The sequence below is a fragment of the Mchenga conophoros genome, linkage group LG1 (genome assembly GCF_057382185.1).
Source record: "Mchenga conophoros isolate Kocher_MC1m ecotype Shallow Benthic linkage group LG1, M_conophoros_male_GT1.1, whole genome shotgun sequence".
Classification (NCBI taxonomy): Eukaryota; Metazoa; Chordata; class Actinopteri; order Cichliformes; family Cichlidae; genus Mchenga; species Mchenga conophoros.
The window spans coordinates 30,636,871-30,657,263 of NC_140526.1; the positions used below are offsets into that span (position 1 = coordinate 30,636,871).

The window sequence follows — 20,393 nt, forward strand, 5'->3', positions numbered from 1 at the left end:
TATTTACATATCTTAAGGCCTTAAATCTCTTTACTTGTTCAATGAAAATGCTTAATTTAAAAGTCAAAATACTGATACCTCATTAGCTACTAAGCACTGAATGATGAGAAAGATGATTATAAGTAATCTCTTGTCTTTCATTTGTCTCCTGGTAATAATCTGCAGAGGTTAGAAGAATAAAGCCACTGAAATGCAGACGTTCGTAAACCAGCTGCTTAAAATTCTGAGTTGAATTAATTGGCCCTGGAAAAAAAATAGATGTCCCAGAGGATTTGAGGGTTTGCTTTCAGAATCAGCTTAACAACAACACCAACAACAAAATATCAGGGCAGAGTTATAGTTGTGCCTAAGTATTACTTTAAACACTACTTTAAACACCAATCAAGCTCAGTTTTTTGTATTTGGAAAGATGTATTATTAGCTTATTACTTGCACTGAAATACATGAACTTCATTGCATCTTCCAAATTGCAAAGTAAATTACTTGTTTTGATTTCTAAAGAATGATAGCACAGATGCATTTTCAAGGACAAAGAAGCTTGTGTATGGTTTTAATTGATTAAATACACATTTAGCATTTATATTGTTATTTCTTTTCAGCTTGCTGAACAGACTGATAAGGTCTGAACGTTGATTTAAGCAGTTTCTGTAATATCAGAATTTTCAAATCATTAAGCGCGTCCCCTCTAGGCCTGTGTTTAAATTGTGCACTTAATCACTGTATCGCTATATGTCAGCCAATCCTAGAGATTTTTCTTTCTGTGTGGCTGTGGTTCATAAACTGGGAGGGTGTGTGAACCACAAATATGAACTGAGAGTAAGTTGAATGAAGATGATTTATGTAGGAGGAAATGCCTTATTATTTCACTAAACCTTCAGCTTAGTTTCGTTCTTACCTTATGACGGTTATATGTACATTTATATACATATAACCATGATAGGGTCATGTTTTGAATTGAAGACTTTTTTAGCTTCTGAAGCAGGAAATGGAAGAAATGGTTTGAGAACAACTGCTCAAGCTATTTTCAGCTGCTTACTTACAGCAGATTGTTCCCTATTTGGCAGCATTTTGATGTTTGATGCTCTTTTTGATGCAAACAAAGGATTTGTGTCCTCTTGAAATCAGGACTAAGAGTCTTTCACTTGTTGGGTCTTCCTTGATGTCATGATCTTCGTACAGCATCTGACAGCAGACTCATCTCTATCCAACTCATCTAGATGTCGTTGGGGACAGCACCATCACTCACCTTTTCTCACTCAAAATGTGATTATACACCACTTTGCATTTAATCACTAGCTGTTATTAATCTCTGGCGCTCTTCCATAACATGTCTTTTGTTCTGTCCCCCTGCCCTCACCCCCTACCAGTCACAGGGAGGGGGGGAGCGCTTGCTCATAGCCGGTCATCCGATTGTTGAGGTTTTCTCTGTATTGTTGTAGGGTCTTTATCTTTATTTATAAGTACCTTGAGATGACTGTTGTCATGATTTGGTGCTTTATAAATAAAACTGAATTGAATTGGCTAATGCGTAAACTGCTACATTACATTTTACATACTCCAGGCTTCACTGCACCCTTAGATCAGCCTGACTGAGACTTTTTTTTTTTGGCTTTCGCAGCACAAAATGCTAACCGTTGCATCCATGTCAGTTTAAACTGATTGATAAATAACACTACAGAATGATCTGAGTCTGAGTGGTCTGTGAACTGAGGTGTAGCCGGTAATTCTCATTCATTTCTGAAGCTGATATTTCGGCTTCGTCATAGCAACAGTAATATATGTGTGTCTGCTGTTGGTGTGCCCACTGTGCTTCCTGTCCCAGAGTATGTAAATGTTAAAGTTTTTAACAATATAATAAGGAGGATGAAACATTGACTTTTTTGCAGCTGACAAACAGAGTGGCCTTTATTGTGCAAACAAACAACACGTGACCTTTTCCTCTGAGCTCGCTTCACTTGTGTTCATTTGTATGCTGTGTTTGTCATCCGTATGTCTGTATGTGCTTGGAGGTTCCTGCCCAAGTGCTAAGCATTTTCCTAGTATGCATGTGTATATCTATTATATGTGTTTTTGTCTAATCCAATAAAGACACGATCAGAAAATACTCAGAAAGATCAGCTAGAGATTGCTGAAGAGGATGACCAAGGGCAAAGATTTGTTTAACAGCACTGTGTACTACATGTGACAAGGTAAAGTCACAGTTAGTCTTTGTTGTTGTGTGTCAGTGTGAAAGATTTTAATATCTATTTATATTTCCCTTCTGCAGATTATCATCAAAGCTTTAAAGACATTGAGAGACAGCGGGAGCGTTGGGAGCGCAGGCAGCAGAGAAGGAGGAGAAGAATTCGTCAACGCTCTGTCAGCAAAGAGAAATGGGTGGAAACGCTGGTGGTGGCTGACCCCAAAATGGTGGACTATCATGGGAGCAAAGCTGTGGAAAGCTACATACTTGCTGTCATGAATATTGTGAGTATTCGATATTAATAATACTATTACGCTACAGGTATAGGCATCAACAATGAAGCGATGACTGCCAGCCTGTGTCTTTATATACAGACTTTAGATGAAGTAGTAGCTTAATGTGCTTGTGCAAATGCTGCGTTTCCTCCTTTGAGATGCTCTGCCAGCCCCTTCCTGCAACAGCCTTCAGCTGCTGCTTGTCTGAGGGTCTTTAAAAAGCATGCTTCACTGGGCTGAGATCAGGTGACTGACTTGGCTATTGGATAATAGACCATTCACTTGCCTTGAGAAGCTCTTGGTGGGAGTGAGAAGGAGGATCCAACCGCGGACACGGAAGGAAACCAAACTGGGTTTAAACAAAAAGCGAGGCGTTTATTATGGCGAGTTAGACATGACTACAAAAATAAAGCAAAAGGCGAACAGCAGGGTTGAAAACTAAACTAAAAACTAAACTGTGGTAACTATGAACACAGACGTGAACATGATTCTGACCAGGAATGTGCAAGAAACTATGATGAAGAAACAAGAACATGAAACGTGAACACGACCTGAGCAGAATCATGAAGTACATGGAACTTGATGTGATGTGGAGGGAAGGAAAACAGACGACCTAACAAAGACTGAATGAAAACACACAGACTAAATACACACAGGAGGTGATCAGGGCAAGTGGAAACACATGGGGAAACAGCTGACCGGAATAAACATAATGACGCCACAGGGGAAGAAAAACTAAACACGTTAAACATGGACACACCAGACTTTTCAAAATAAAACATGGACAGATGTAGACATGAAAACACCAGCCGGACAATTAGAACATAGAACACGCAGAGACAAACACACAGGCGTAACTGAAAGTAAAACACTGAGAAAAGACTCATAACTAAGGAGACATAGATGAACCTAAACTAGACTTAAAACTCAAGGCAAACTGATAATAATACTAGAACTTAACATCCTTTCAATCACAAATACAAAAATAAACTCAAAATCTGGGTCACAGACAGTCCCTGACACTTGGGCATCTTTGGCAGTTTACTTCTATGTCATTATCCATTTCCACTGTAAAGCAACACCTCATCATATTTGGCTGAATCTAAAAAAAGAAACTCTTGCCTCTAAATAATTCATCCTGCTTCTTCCTTCAGCAGTCACGTCATCAATAAACACTATTGACTCTGTTTCACTGGTTCCATTGATTGTAGGCTTTCCTAATGATACGCCTTTCTCTTTGAGAGTGTTCCTGCCTTGGCTAGACGTTGTGAAGGGATTTTCTTAATCAGAGACTGAAGTGTTCGATCACGTGGTCTTTCAGGTCTTTTGGTGTTGCTGAGCTGGTTGACACATTCACTCCTTTTTAAGGCCAAATCAACGATGTGGTACAAAAGATTTCTCACTCTAATACATTTATTTTGGTTTCTCAGTCTTCTTCACTTGTGTTTACATCTTTTTGGACCTTCTATGGAGAGTTCCAGTGATAAGTTACCAAATACTAGGACTGGGCGATATCACCCAAAATTCATATCTCGATATTCTTTGGCTGAATCGTGCAGTCAAAATGTAAACTAAAAAGACGCTGAGCATAATAACAAAGACAGATTTCGCAGCTGCTCTGTTCCCAAGTTCTACTGCGTGACTGACAGCCTTAAGTTTGAAATCCGCTTCGTAACCACGTCTCTTAACAGGTGCCATTTGTGGTCCTTATAATATTACACAGTACAGTAATATTACGTTGAAGCACAGTACGTATCACTCAGCAAGGCTTCTGACTACCGTAGCTGTAACGCTCCGACAATCCATCAAGCGGTGCAGCTTTGTAGCTTACAAAACTCGTACTAAAACTTTTTTTGACAGATTGTTGAGCGCCGTGTACCACATAAAATCGGTTCGTGGTGAGTAAGCACAACCACAATTCATACAAAAGGCGAGCTTTTGATTTTTGAGAAACTGAAAGGATTTTAGGTCGTGCAGCCCCCGTAAGTGAAGCTGCATGGCGCTAACGCGTTAGCGTGGTTAGCTCATTAACGCGTTGAAGCCGTCCAGCCCCACGAACGGGGCGATCTGCGGTAACTCGTTAACAGAGATTTGCCGCGTTAATGTAGTTATGGCGTTAACGTCGTTATGGCGTTAACGTCATTTTAATTAGATTAACGCTACCAGCACTAAAATAGTAATCTCCAAATGTTTTCTTTTTACCGACCAGATCCTCTTTGATAGTTTTTTTTTTTTTGCCTGTCCCGTTTGGCTCTTTTGCCATCAGAATTATTGTCTAAAGGCAAAGAAAGATGCCCAACGGATTTACTTTACCAAATGGACCATCCCAGCCTTGCCTTAACCCTTGGGTGGCTGTAGCTCAGGTGGCAGAGCAGGTCAGCCACTAATCAGAAGGTCGGTGGTTCGATCCCAGGCTGCATCCTGGCTGCATGCCAAATATCCTTGGGCAAGATACTAACCCCATGTTTGCCTACTGGTGGTGGTCAGAGGGCCCGGTGGCGCCTGTGTCCGGCAGCCTCGCCTCTGTCAGTGCGCCCCAGGGCAGCTGTGGCTACAATGTAGCTTGCTATCGCCAGTGTGTGAATGTGTGTGTGAATGGGTGAATGACTGAATGTAGTGTGAAGCGCTTTGGGGTCCTATGGACTAGAAAAGCGCTATACAAATGCAGGCCATTTACCATTTGTATGGTGTTCGGGTCTGTGAGACCCGTGTTCAGTTTTTTTCAAAAGAAAAATTAAACAATTAATTATTTTTTCACGTGTAAATGTGTTGTGTCTTTCCACTCACTCCACTTGATTATAACTGATTTATTTATAACATTTTATATAAAAGAAAAACGAGAAGCACATTAATTCATAAATGTGATCTAACAAAGGTAAAGGGAAAAAATTAACCATGTTTGCTGTTCATATGTCTTGTAATTGGGATGAAGTAAACATCTGTTGAGTAATTTAACATAAAATTGTTTGATAGTGTTAATTTGGAAAGCCAAAACTCTAGCGGGTCCACCAGACCCATGAACACTGGCTGAGTAACAAAAATACGAACATCACACAAGGGTTAATGGTCTATTTGATTCACCTTTTATTGTTTATTTTATTTTATTTTCACTTGCTAAACATGGGACAGACTTGACTGGGGAAAAGAAAGAGGGAAAGAAAAACAGCGGGGAAGAGGGACGGGGATAAAGGGCAAAAAACAAAAACCAACAAAATAAGCAGACAAAAAATCCATATATCAATCACCTGGATCACCTGTTGAGAAAGAAAAAAGAGAAAACAAGCAGAAGAGGAAAAAAAGAGCAACATAATAAACAACATCACGATGATATATGGGAATATAACAGTAAGTACTAAATATTAAACATTATTGTGCAGCACGTAAGATCGACAGCGTACAGTGTGCTTTGAGGTAGGAGCCAAAAAGGGTGTAGTTTGTGTGTGTGAGCACCCGTGTGTACACCTGTGAGCATGGACGCGCTTGATTTTTAAAAGGTTCCTTCATGTAATGATCTGCTAGAGGGTGTGGGGGGGCCACAGCTCCGTCCTCCAGGGCATGAAGCAGGTATGGAGGAGATCAAAACTCCAGACATCCAGACCAACAGAGGGGCAGCTGTGCCACTACCCCAGAAAGAGCTGAGGAGAGTCCCAGATGAGGGGTCACTCAGCAGCCGCGGAGCAGAAGCCAGGGGGAGTTGCAGTGACGCGCCCGTGAGCTCCGCCGGCAGCGGATAGCTGCCGTGTCCATCTTATCGTTGCCTGCAAGCGATGGGGGAGGGAGAGTTGTGTTCAGTGAAGGAGAGAAGTGAGGCAGAGTAACGTTGCGTAGAGACAAAAGTGGACAAAACAGAGGCAAACTTGCGGCTCCGCAAGTATAATTATAATGTAACATATACTGAATCAATATAAACGATATTGTCACATCTCATACCTCGCAAAAAAATATATTAATATATTTAAAAACTCGATATATATCGCCCAGTCCTACCAAATACTGCTTGTCAATAAATCGACCAATTCATTTTGTACCTCTGAAAAAGGGGAACTATCTATAAAAATGAACAGTTATTAATGTAAGTAGGGAGGACGCAACTAGGCCATTTTATCTCACCCGGAAGGGGATTTGTGTCTCCAGGGAATGTGGAGAACTACACTGTGGAGGCACTATTGGACAAATGTTTTGATAGATTTAAACTAATACTAGCACACAGAGGAATAGTTTTAGAATTTATTTTAATGTAGAGTTGAAGGATGAATATCTGGTGCATTTTGATTGAAAATTTTCAGATTTTCTTTAAAGCATCATGATAAAAAAGACTTTTTCTTTCTCTCCTTTTTTCCAACCATGTCACGCCACAACTCTGCAATCAATGTTATTACTATATCGTATTCATGGATCTAGTAAAGTGACTTCACTATTACTGAGTAGCGCATGAGGGAGTTTTCCAAATTAGTGCCATGTTGACTCAGACCGCAGCACCTGAAAGTTCTATCAGAGGACATAATATCAGGAAATGCAATTCACTGACAGAAAAGGACACAGATATACTGACCTAGCACACAGCAATACAAGGAGGAAGCAGCTATTATTCTCCACATCCTCCTGCGGTTCTTTTTTAAATTTCTTTACAGTGTTACATAGCAGCTTACATAGCTTTGAACTTTAAACGCCCAAACAAGCTTGCAGAGCTTCAAGGGAAACAAACCGTTCAAACAATGTCATCATCTTCCTCATCCGCCAGTTGCTCTATTGTCTCCTCACCAGCGATGTCTTGAAATCGTCAACCATGCAAGAGGCTCATGTTTTCTGTCTTCTGCTGTTTTCTGTGCACACAGAGTAAGGATTTATGAAAAAATTCATAACCCACAGCGCAGCCAATCGAATGGAAAATCATTGTGTATTCACAAGGATGACACCCTCGTATCACTTTGAGCTAACAGTCGAGCGAAACATTAGCACAGCACTCTGTGGGCCGAGGGGAAACGTGTTACAACAACAGCACATTGTTGTGGAGAAAAATACATGAGCTTTAAAAAGCCACAGCTTTGTTTGTACTCACAAGTCACAGAGTATGAAAAAGTGGATAAAGATGATATGAAATGATGATAAGGTTGTTTAACAAAAATGCTGCTGTTGTTTGTTATATGCTCTGAAAACATCTTTGAATGACACAACAGTGAGGTTATAAAAATAATTTTTGATGAATGAAGTCTTTTATCGGTGCCGGAGTTGTTCTGTCTGAAGTGCCTCAGTTTTATGATTTGTACAGAAGGTTTAGTTTGTAGGGATTTTGTCCAGCAGCAAGAAAATGAAGGGATATGTCCAGTGACGTATGCCCTTTCTTCAACGTAGTATGAACCATGAATACACAATTCATGTACGAAAAAACACGCCAATGGATTTAAACTGGGGTGAAAGTATAAAATAAAGTACATTATAAAATGAGGTTTCAATTTATTTTTTTTCCCCCTTTTAACTATGTTTGCTCAAACGTAAATGCTTCCCATAATCAACAGCATATTTCGAGGTCTATCTGTAAAACTGCTAGAAAACCGTCCTTTAAAATGAACTTCCATCTGAATTACAATGACTTTCGCAGCCTGGATCAGTGTAGCAGTGGAACGAACCGCATCCAATAAACAATCATAGTTACAGAATGCTTGTTTATAGCTGTTCAGAAGAGAGGTAGTCAAAGGCAGGAGAAAGGTTGACCTTTTTGTAAACGGGGCAGAATGTGATTTTTGTGCAAACCACGAGTGTGTGTTTCAATGGTCTCCTCTCAGAGGCATTCATGGTGCTGTATGTGAGGAAGAAAATAAGGCAATATAGAGGGAAGAGTTGAATTCCTGCTTCACCTCTGCAAAACTAACCTGGTGCTAAGTTAGGAAACAAATGGTCAAATTCAGACACCCCAGTTCCAGACTTGTATTACGTCCCGAAAAGCATACTGTCTGAAGCACACTTTCTTTTTAATGCTAAAGCAATAATGGTAAATGGCCTGTATTTATATAGGGCTTTACTAGTCCCTAAGGACCCCAAAGCGCTTTACATATCCATTCATCCACCCATTCACACACTGGTGATGGCGAGCTACATTATAGCCACAGCCACCCTGGGACACACTGACAGAAGCGAGGCTGCCGGACACTGGCGCCACCAGGCCCTCTGACCACCACCAGTAGGCAACGGGTGAAGTGTCTTGCCCAAGGACACAACGACCGAGACTGTCCAAACCGGGGCTCGAACCGGCAACCTTCCGATTACAAGGCGAACTCCCAACTCTTGAGCCACGATCCCAACCTGTTGTAAGCAGCTTTTCATGCTCTTCCCCAAAAAATGCATTGAAACCTGCTGCTCTATCAGTCTCTGTTGATAATGATGCTTAGAGTTTTATATCCCAGCGAGTTCCTTCCACCTCTCAGGTTTTTCTTTCATGCTTCTCATTTCTGGTTTCTCAAATCAACTGACCAACAAAGATCTGAGGTGATTTCCTTTCACGCTTCTCACTTCAGATTTCACGAATCAATTGATCCTTCCCTGTTCTGTAGTAATTAACCTCATGCTGCTTTCTGCCCTTTGTAAAGGATTTCCTTGTGGGAATAGAAAACAGGCTACCATTTATATACAGCTTTTCTACTTGCACTCAGAGATCTTTTGGCCACAAGAACACTGACTAATGCATTCATCCAGCTCTTTATTTTTGCACTAAAAGCACTTTATTTACCCCCAACCCAGAGCCTTTTTGCTGCATGGTGACTGTGCCACTGTTAAAGCTACTGACTAACTCTTTAAATTTTGGCACTTTAGACATAAATAACCTTGTGACAAAGTGCTCAAGGGAACCATATTTGAAAAAAATAGAAGAGTTTAGGGTAATACTTTTTTACATCCTCCATATTCCCTGAGTGCAAACCAGAAACCCAAAGGTGAAAAATTACGTCAGATGTTGTGTTGCTGTTTGTGTGCATACCACTACTGACGTGTTTTGCTTTAAATGTGCATAATTACAGGCTATAATTATTTCTTTTTAAATACCAGGGTACTTAGGCTTTTGATAGTTAAAGAGACTAGCTGTAATAAATAGATTTGAAAGCTTTGATGTTAAGAGGTTAAAAGTATTAAAAAGCTGTACAGGTCCCCGCTCACAGACTCTCTTTGAAAATTCAGATCATGACTCACGCATAGAAAAACAATGAAAGGCTGGGGAAAAAGGTTTCTAAAAAAAATAAATATTTTTAAAAGCAAATGATAATTCATGTTGAAAATGAAGAATTGAAAACTGCAAATTATTAACTGAAAAGGTCTAGGCTGATACTTTAGCTAGGGTGTACAGTTTGAGCATAAATGTGTTTAATAAATGAAAATCCAGCAGTCAAGTTTATTTTTCTAGCCACTGCCCTGATTTTAATATAGTGTTAAAAGAAGTTTTCTTCCAGGTTGCAGGTCTCTACAGAGACGCCAGTATTGGGAATGCAATCAACATCGTGGTTGTTCGACTCATCCTGCTGGAGAAGGACGAGGTAAAAACAGATTTCTGTATTTTAATGAAGGGTGGTTTTATTAGTTTCCATATAAAGAGTCAAATCCAAAATTCCTGACCACAGAAATTCTTCAATAGTTTGGTGTCCTGAAAGTTAGTTTTACCAGTTTTGTTTTCTTATTTTTTTCAAGTGTGGGTCAGAATGACCCGTTTTACCTACTCTCTGGGTTTCTTTCCATTTAATGAATGAAATCCCATTCAGAATGACTGAAAACTACTAAACATTACTTGCTTTTAGGTTCTTGGGTGCAGTCAATACTTGCAATTTGTAACTATGCAATAAATAAATGAAAATGGGTTTTCTTAGTCATTCTGATTGCTGTACTGTATGTACAAACCGATTGTAAGCAGTAAAATGTACAGAAATGTTTTGCTGACAGCCGTTAGAATTACAAAACTCACTCTTAGTAATAGCCGAGATATACAACACTGACAAGGACGCTATCACCTTATGTTCATCGAATGTGAAAGTCATGGTGCAATTTGGTTTTCCATTTCAGTTTATAGCCATATTTATCTCTGTGCTGTGCACTTATTCTGGGCAATTTTGTGTACTTAGAGTGCATTAGTATGGGCTCAAAATGTGGTCATAAATATTTTGTACTTGTAAAAAAGATTTGTGTGTGCGTAAAAAAGATTTGTATGTGTAAAAAAGATTTGTGTGTGCGTAAAAAAGATTTGTATGTGTAAAAAAGATTTGTGTGTGCGTAAAAAAGATTTGTGTGTGCGTAAAAAAGATTTGTGTGTGGACTGCAGTTCAAAAAAAGCGCCCCTCGACAGCCAAACCCATCTGTTCTCTGATTGGATTGTTACATTTGTGATTGATGTGACATTGACCAATCAGATGAAGGGAAGAAAAATAGGGTCAAAAATCCGTACTTGTAACTTGCAGGGTTTTTTTTTCTAAGTCCACACACAAATCTTTTTTACGCACACACAAATCTTTTTTACACATACAAATCTTTTTTACACATACAAATCTTTTTTACACATACAAATCTTTTTTACGCACACACAAATTCTTTTTACACATACAAATCTTTTTTACGCACACACAAATCTTTTTTACGCACACACAAATCTTTTTTACACATACAAATCTTTTTTACGCACACACAAATTCTTTTTACACATACAAATCTTTTTTACGCACACACAAATTCTTTTTACACACACAAATCTTTTTTACACATACAAATCTTTTTTACGCACACACAAATCTTTTTTACACACACACAAATCTTTTTTACACATACAAATCTTTTTTACAAGTACAAAATATTTATGACCACATTTTGAGCCCATACATTAGCTGCTAATGATTGATTTGTCTGCTGTTATGTTTTCTTCTCTTCATCTGATTGTGACATGTCGCTGATAGGATGACTTGAAGATTACACACCACGCTGACAACAGCTTAAACAGCTTCTGTAAGTGGCAAAAGAAACTCAACATGAAAGGGGACGAGCACCCGCTCCACCACGATGTCGCTGTTCTGCTCACCAGGTACTATATACACCCGAATCACTGCTTTCCTTCGTAGTACATTTATCTTTTTACTGTTTGAGCCCAAAGCCCAGCTATGCGTGTAATGTTAATATTGATGTGCAAGTGGCAATCATAAAGTTTCCTGTTTAAATTAGTCTGTTAAGCCCTGTGGCAACGTGGGATCACACAATGGTGACTAAACCTATGGCTCACTGATTAGGATATTGCTAAATTTATATACTTGCAGTTTTGCAAAGCGAGTGTCTATGGCGACCCTTACAGCTAATGCAAGGTGAATATCAAAAATGAACCAGAGTACCACAGTCATTTCTGCATTATTCAACAGGGCATCAATTTGTGATATTGCAAGGCGTAATGGAACAAGAAGACGCAGCCTCAGCTTTTACATGAAAAGTAGCCGGGGAGAACTGCTTTTACTCAGCCCTGCAGTTTATGGGCTGTGCAGCTTGAAATCAGATCATGTTTTTTTTCTCAAGACAATGACAAAAGGCCAACTAATGCCTGATTTTGTTATTAAAACTAAAATTATTTAGTTCCCTTTAGAATTCAATGTTAATAACATTCAACCAAGATTGAAACGTCTGTGATATGACTGAGATTTTGTTTGCACGACCTTTCTCTACTGTCACAGTTCAGAAGTAATAGTTTGACTTTTTGGAAAAGACACTGATACAAAAGTACTGTGCCCACACATTTTTTGGTAGTTTGCCTTGAAGCAGTACCTAACCAATTCCAGAGGAATGTTTTTTGTTAGTTAAGCCGCTTGATAATGACCTGTGACGCACTTAACTCAAGGGATGAACCAGTGTTGTGTTCACACAACTTAGCAAAGAGCCAATTTTAAATTGTATCTTTAGGCACTAATTTAATAACAACCTGCCAAAAAACAAATTGTTTGTTCCAATTTCTTTACTCGAAATCTATGAAATATGCCAAAAGAAAAAAACACTGTTTGACAGACATAAAACAGTATCTTTGCGACATCAAGGTGATTCCTGAAGAGCTGTTACCCAAAAACTTGGCATATTTCTGTATAATGTGCAGTGTGTCCTTAAAAAATGTAGGAAACTGGACAAAAGTGTTAGATTAAAGAAGACATGCCAGGTAGGGCTGGGCGATATATCGAGTTTTTTAAAAAATAGCGATATATTTTCATACGAGATATAAGATGTGGCAATATCGTTTATATCGATATGTCTATGTTACGTTATAATTATACTTGTGGAGCCGCAGGTTTGCCTCTCTTTCGTCCACTTTTGTCTCTACGCAACGTTACTCTGCCTCGCCTCTCCTTCACTGAACACAACTCCGCCTCCCCCATAGCTTCACCTGCAGGCAATGACAAGATGAAAGCGGAAAATCTCCGTTAGCGAGTTACCGCGGATGGCCCCGTGCGTGGGGCTGGACGGCGTCAACGTGTTAGCGAGCTAACCGCGCTAACGAGCTAACCGCGCTAACGACATGCAGCCCGGAGGGGCTGCACGGCCTAAAATCCTTTCATTTTCTCAAAACTCGACAGTGCGCCTTATGTATGAATTCTGGTTGTGCTTACTGACCGCGAACCGATTTTATGTGGTACACAGCGCTCAGCAATCTGTCAAAAAATGTTTTAATATGACTTTGCTAAGCTACGGAGCAGCACGGCTTGATGTCGGAGGATTACGGCTACCGGGGAGGAGCCTCGCGGAGTGATACGTACTGTGTGTGTATAAGGACCACAAATGGCACTTGTTCAGAGACGTGGTGCAGCTGTGAAATCTGTCTCTTTGTTATTACGCTCAGCGTCTATTAGTTTACATTTTGACTGCACAATTGTGAGCTTTTTGTTATGCACAAAAACAACATTTTCTTTTATTTATGGACCATGATTATTTAATAAATGCTGATAATTTATTTTTGAGTAATTTCTTCATATACATCTACGCTGTATGTAAATAAAAGTGCCCGTGTGACATCTGGGACACAGTGTGACTAAGAACTCTCTTTTTGTTATTAACTTATGGCTTTAAAAAAAAAATCGAGATATATATCTTATATCGCCATCCAGCTAAAAAATATCGAGATATGAATTTTGGGTCATATCGCCCAGCCCTAATGCCAGGCCTAAAAAGACTATCTAGAGCGGGAGAGCAGCATCTGAGAGTCATGTTCTGAACAAACAGGGGAAAAATGAATCAAATACCTGGCACAGGACCCGAGAGATGCACCTGGCTTTTCACATTGATCCATCTACTGTTCACTGAAGCCTCATCAGAAATGGTGCCTCTCAAGAAGCCATTCTTAAGGAAGGCAAACATTTGTGCTTTTCATGATCCCACCACTCAGATATCTTTTCTATTTCCTCTGTCCTCCTCTTGTTCCCTAGATGATCTGCTCTCTTTTTCTACCTTGTTTAGCTAATGAACCTTGTCTAAGTAAAGTAGTAGTGTGAGCAGCAGCAGCTCATATGCTCCACCTGTGTCTACACAGCACAAAGTCACTGTAAGGGGAGGAAGCGTGATAGCAAAAATGTTAAAACACTCTTCTGGCTTTAAAAAGCTGGATTTGCAATTTGAGCTGTTATCTGCATATGTTAAATATTTTTAAATATAAGATCTGAGTAGAAAGTAATGCATATGTAAAATCCAGTTATGCGTTTTATTCATTCATTCACGTCTCGAATGAATGAATGCTTCCAGTCATAAAAAGATCATTATTATTATTTTTTAATCATTGCTTCACCCCCTTCTTCTGATATGTGACCAACAGTCTGTCGTCTTCTTTCCACAGAAAGGACATCTGCGCATCCGTCAACACACCTTGTGAAACCCTGGGTCTGTCGCATGTGGCAGGAATGTGTCAGCCGCATCGCAGTTGCAGCATTAGCGAGGACACGGGCCTCCCACTGGCTTTCACTGTAGCACACGAGCTAGGACACAAGTAAGGTTTTGGTGCATGCACACATACAAACACAACCATTGTGGCATTCTAGTCTTTGGAAGGTCAGTCAGTGCAAACATTCAGGCCCCGAGTTTCACCAGCGAGCCAAAGTCATGTTCGTCAGCACAAACGCTCTGTTAGTGTCTTGTTCATCAGCCTCTTTATAAAACATGAAGCTTGATCCTGGAGTCGACTTTTCATATTCTAAAATAAATCCATTATAACACTGGATATGTAAAAAAAACATCAATACATTTTTTTCATTACAACATTACACATTACAACTGTACTTTACTAAGATCTTCTTAAATATCACCCTTTCTTCTTTTAACTGCTGGTCTAATAACAATAGACCGAGCAATAAAGAAAAACAGTACGACACAAGACGCTAAATAATAGATTAACACATGAAATAAAAGCAACACTCTAAAGTGATCTCAAGTCAGGGTGTTAACACATTTCCTGTTTTCTGAAACAAATGATATTTGAAAATTGTGTATCTAAGTGTTTAATTATGTATGTAATTAGACCACTCTGCTCTCTCTATAAAACTCACCAAAGTTGCCCTCGTCAGGTATTAATTTTAACAGGATGAAACAACCTTGGAAGACAAAATAATTGATATTCCAAAGCAACCAGTTTGCTGAGAACATTAGTGCTTTCTGCTCAATTTGAACTTATTTTAATTTCATTTGATTTTTGCCCTCTGTTTGTTTATTGGTCAATTAACCAAACTGTTTAAACATTAACATAAAATAAAAAAAATTAAAAAAAGTTACCTTGCTGCTACAGCCGCATAATCCTCAAGGACAGACTGCTATTTGTATTCGGCTAGTGCAACACTCATTCAAAGTGTGTCTGCTCAGAACTGGCTGTTATTGGCTTAAAGTAAGAGCGAGTGCTTGAAGTCAGTTGTCGCCGCATAAATACAACGTGTTATTAAATTCGCAGCTGATTCAGGCTGCCCACATTTAGTTGTAAAGCAGAAAAGAGGGAAAAGTCTCGTTAATGTGCCCAGAAGAAAGAACGAGCCAGTGCTCGTGTGAATTTGTAAGGCCAATAAGTCCAGTTTAATAAAGAGCAGCTTATGCAAACACACATCAAATCTGCGGTGAATCGGATGAGCTGTTGTTCAGAAAAGTAAACAACAGGTGCACACACACACACACACACACGCAAGAGCTGAGTCTCTCATTATGCTCTTATTGTCGCTTGGACTCCATCTACACACAACTACACAAAACCTTGCTGTTTTGAAAAGGCGACTGCTATGAGCATACACACCAAAAAAGTGTGTGTGTGTGTGTGTGTGTGTGTGTGTGTGTGTGTGTGTGTGTGTGTGTGTGTGTGTGTGTGTGTGTGTGTGTGTGTGTGTGTGTGTGCATTGCAGGTAAATGATATAGCAAAATCTCCAAAGTGAACCCGAGGACCAGCTTGGTTATAGATAACGTAAAATGTATTTTAAAAATGTATTTTATTATTCTTTGAGATGAATAAAGGATGAACACAACCAAACAACTCAGTCCTGCATGTTCTCGGATCTACGTCAACACACACACATCAGGTCTGAGGTAGATCGGACGGACTGCTGTTGAGCAAAGCAAACAAGAGACACGCGAAGGAGTCGAGTCTTTCATTATAGTCTTATTGTCACCTTGACTGCATCTATACAATCATAAATCACACCCTCTTCAAGCTAATTCAACTTGACTCCTGTGACTTGAAAGAGTGAGTGGTTGATAGCTTAATTTATGTCTTAATTACTGTACTCAGATCAACCTATACTACAAGTGTGTACTTGTACTACTTTTATTAAGTCAGCTTAGGAACTTTGTCCTTGAAAATGTGCTGAACAGACCCTATTTTTCACAATTTATATATATGGTTTGTTTGGTTTTACCCTTGAATATATGTCGAGGTTATTTTCTTGAAGGATTGAACAGGTCTTAGGCTGAAGGGAGCCTATTGTGAACACAAGGGTGTTCTTATTATGACGACAAAATAAATTCAGAGCATGAAAGGCTATGAAAGTTATTTTCTTCATTCAAAACCACAATGGTACAATTAGACTGCTTAAAAGGGTAAAAAGAAAATATTGTATATATTTGTGTTATTGCCTGTGTTTTATATTATGTGATTGGTCTGATTGTTTGGTTTTTTGCCACTTTATTGAGGGTCTTTTTTATATTACTGATAAGGATACACATGGTGCAAGTGTACTGTATTTCTTCCAGTTACCATGAAAATCCTACATCACTGTCTCCTGCTACTATATTGTATAAACATGGTGCTGCGAATCATCTAAAAAAAGCTGTTGTATTGTAAAGTTGTATTATTACCCTGGAAAACAGCTATTCTGTAGATGGAATATGTCTACTAGAGTATAACAGAAAGCCTTTTCTTTTTTACAGGGTCTCTGGCTAAAATTGAGAAAATTAATGCTGCTATGCTTTGTTGAAACGAAGAACAACTATAATACTGAAATACACATGATCATACATGTAATTGTTTGATCAAGCTTCATTTATGATTTTAATGATTTAATGAAGTCAGATTAGTTTGTCTAAGGTTTTCTTCATGCTCATTCATCGATAAGCAAAGCGCAGATTTTTCAATTCAAAATTAAAATCCAAACTTGTTCTTGGAACTCGTCACATGTTAAAAGAAGTTACATGTTAAAACCCCAATTTCCTTTAAAAATTAATTCCTAGAAAATGATGATGAAATGCATTTGCTGTACTTGAAAGAAGCGGATTTTTCTTAATCGACATCCATCAGATGTTGAAAAACTTGCAGCCAGTCATCGCTGAAGTTTTCATTGGCATTACTATTCTCAACCTTGAAAAGTACTAAGCGCTCGTAAACTTTTCTGTATTTGGCAGCGCCCTATAATTTTAAATCTATTGCTTTTCACTTTCTCTCTCAGGGTGCAATGGTAGTATCTAAGAAAATAGATCCTAGAGCTCCAGATGAAGAGAAAAAGAAATTCAGGCTAAAAAGAAGGGGTGAATGGCCTTTTCCTCATCATATTCACATAAGTAATGTTTGTGTAGTCATGCTCTCTGCAAGAAGAAAGAAACTCTGTGTCTCTTGTAAATGAGACATTAAGTCTCAGTGGGACTACCTGGATAAACAAAGGTTACATGAATAAAAAAACACAAGTTCTGCCTGTTTTGATGTATTTTAAACATGTCGAGTGCTCATAATTCTTTGTTATACTACACATGCGGCGCTTTGCCTTGATATACATGTTACATGCTGTGCCCCCTCACTTTTTTCCCTTTTTTTGTGAATCCTTTTTATCACAGTTTTGGGATTCAGCATGATGGCAGCGGTAATGACTGTGAACCCGTTGGGAAACGACCTTTCGTCATGTCTCCACAGCTCCTGTACGGCACCTCTTTGCCCAGGTGGTCACGCTGCAGTCGCCAATACATCACCCGCTTCCTAGAGTGAGTGCCTGTTTGTTCTGTATGACTGTGCTGCTGTGTAACATACATGTATATAGGCTTGAGGATTCACGTGCCCTAAACATTCTTGGATTTCCCTGCAGTTTCCCTGTTTGCTGTCATCTGTCACCAACATCTAGAACCATTAGCAGATCACAAAACTAAACCATCACTACATAATAAAACTTCCTGACCAAGATACACTGAATTTAAAAAAACTGAAAATAAGTTACATAACACTGTTTCAAATGACCTTTAACATTAGAGCCCTTTGGGTAATAATGGCTTTTCACATTAGTACAGAAGAGAGGCTGTTCTTCACTGCTGAATGCTTTTATTACTGTGGCAATGTTATCTTAGAAAATTATTTCTATTGAAGGGCAATGGCCACCTCATTGTTAAACCCCTTAAGTTCAGCAGCACAGTTAATGCCGCCCACTTACTTTAGTGACTGACATTAAAAAAAGGCCCTCTAACCCACCTCTCTTCTACATCTGATAGTCAAATAGTGACCCAGGACTAGTAACTGTGACTTCTAACTTCATTTAAAGCTCACTGGACAGTCAGTAATTCATATGTGATGAAGTTGAGTAAAAGCCTAAATAGAGTACTTCTTTTTCTTGAATCAACGCTTTGTTTAAATGGATTTTGAAACAGACATTTCTGTCTGTGACAGTCTTTAGTGAGCTTTTTACATCATGTACTGATATCAGTTTTGCAATGTTCCTGTTGAACTGTGCAGTTTTTGGGCTTGTCTTGCCAATATTAACTTATACTCAATATTATTAAATTATTGATAATAGTATTTGATAAAAACAATGTATACTCAATAGTGTAACTTTCAGTATATGGCTGTATACCCCATCATACGTTCCACCATCTGGCTACTTTTACACTACAGTCTGCCAGTGTCTCTCAGCTGTACAGACAGCTGCTACCATCAAAGACTTGATTCTTGCTTCAGCAGCACATGTGCTGAACGTCTGAAATATTTCACCATAACTGCCCCAGTTTCTTTGCTCCGAGCATCTGGAATTCATTTAGTGGGTGTTCAGCTACTTGACAGTATCGTCTTCTTGACTCCACTGTGGGAGTTCACGGTGATATTTACACTTGTGGGAGTTTGCGGCACAAAAGCCAGTGGTTTGTGTGTTTATATGAGTTATGTGTTTATTTGTGTGTCTGTTTATGACAGATAGTTTAAAGTGGGGAAAAAAAGTCTAAAACCACTTAAAACCAGCACTTCCAGTTAGTTCAGTCAGTATGTGTTTTAATCAAAACAAACTCGCCTATATGTATTTTGCAATATTTTGACTATAGTGTGTTAGCATATATTTTAGCATTGTGCTCAAAGCCACAATGCATTAAATCATGGTTAACGTGAGGTTTTATTTTTCTTTACATTTTATTCACTTAACTCTACCCATCTCACCCCATTTTTCTCTGCCACGTCTCTGCCGCTGACTGAAAGACAAAGCCTCTATTGTATATATAGCTTCATTTGTCCCAGCAGGCCTCCATAGCTCGCACTGCTTCAGAGGTCTGATCTGTAGGTGTCATTTCATGTAGAAAGTGAAAGGTCACACTGAGCTAACGACTGATATAATCACATAGATGGGCTACTAAACAGAGCCTCGCTTAAATGTCCAGACTGCTGAAAGAAGCCCTAAGATAGCTCACACATAACAGTGTATGGATGGATGGATATATATATATATATATATATAAAGGACACTGGATTGTTGACAATTACATTGTTTTCAATTATGAATTCTTAAAAGTTCTAGATGGTGAAAGAGCTGGTGTTTTATTAGCGCTAAAATAAGAGTCTCCATCAAGATAAAGTTATGATGGCCCTGTGTTAAGTAATGTGAGCTTTGTAACATGATTTTTAGCTGCATGTATCTAGTTATGCTTTTAAATAATGCAGCCTGGAAACACACTTGAAAATCAAAAATAACAAAAGTAAATAACCAAAACTGTCATCCTTCACTTGTTTGTAAAGCTTTAATTTAAAAAGATAATAAGCATGTGTCACTAAAACTGTGATTAAATGGTAAATGGGGTGCTGCCTCTGTAGCACTTTTCTACTCATACTGGGCAAAAAACAAGTGACCTCTGTCAAATTGCAAGCGCTGACTTGTAATGTACAAAGAGTATTTTTCCACAACTAGGTCCAGGTGTTGCCCTTTCACAGATTTACAGGACTTGAACTGCATTTTTATGGGGGGTGGTACCTGAGCAGAGCACGCAGGAACCAAGTTACTTAAAACTCATTCATGTTCTCATGTGCAGTTAAGCAGGGTTACGTCTGAAAAAGTTCAAGCCTGAAGTGCATGTGTGAAAACAGCTAAATTTATTATGAATCTGGACAGACTTTGATGTAAGCTGCAACCTGACTGGTTGGTAAAGACAGCAACTCTGGAGACATCAAAGACTGAATGAAACTACTTGTTGTAATGTGACAGAGGCCACTTTTCATCTTTCTATTGTGTATATGTTTTTTCTTTTCTTTTTTT

At 38.9% G+C, this 20,393-nt stretch overlaps 1 protein-coding gene across 2 annotated transcripts in view; it reads left to right on the forward strand.

Moving 5' to 3' along the window:
* Positions 1 to 20,393, forward strand: part of adamts7 (a disintegrin-like and metallopeptidase (reprolysin type) with thrombospondin type 1 motif, 7) — an 89,951-nt gene that overhangs the window by 11,792 nt on the left and 57,766 nt on the right. For both annotated transcript variants that reach the window (XM_085274618.1, XM_085274628.1), the window contains exons 4-8: positions 2,267 to 2,466; positions 9,894 to 9,977; positions 11,379 to 11,503; positions 14,276 to 14,425; positions 17,734 to 17,877. In XM_085274618.1, the coding sequence (XP_085130744.1) occupies positions 2,267 to 2,466; positions 9,894 to 9,977; positions 11,379 to 11,503; positions 14,276 to 14,425; positions 17,734 to 17,877 (703 nt within the window). The remainder of the gene's footprint in view (positions 1 to 2,266; positions 2,467 to 9,893; positions 9,978 to 11,378; positions 11,504 to 14,275; positions 14,426 to 17,733; positions 17,878 to 20,393) is intronic.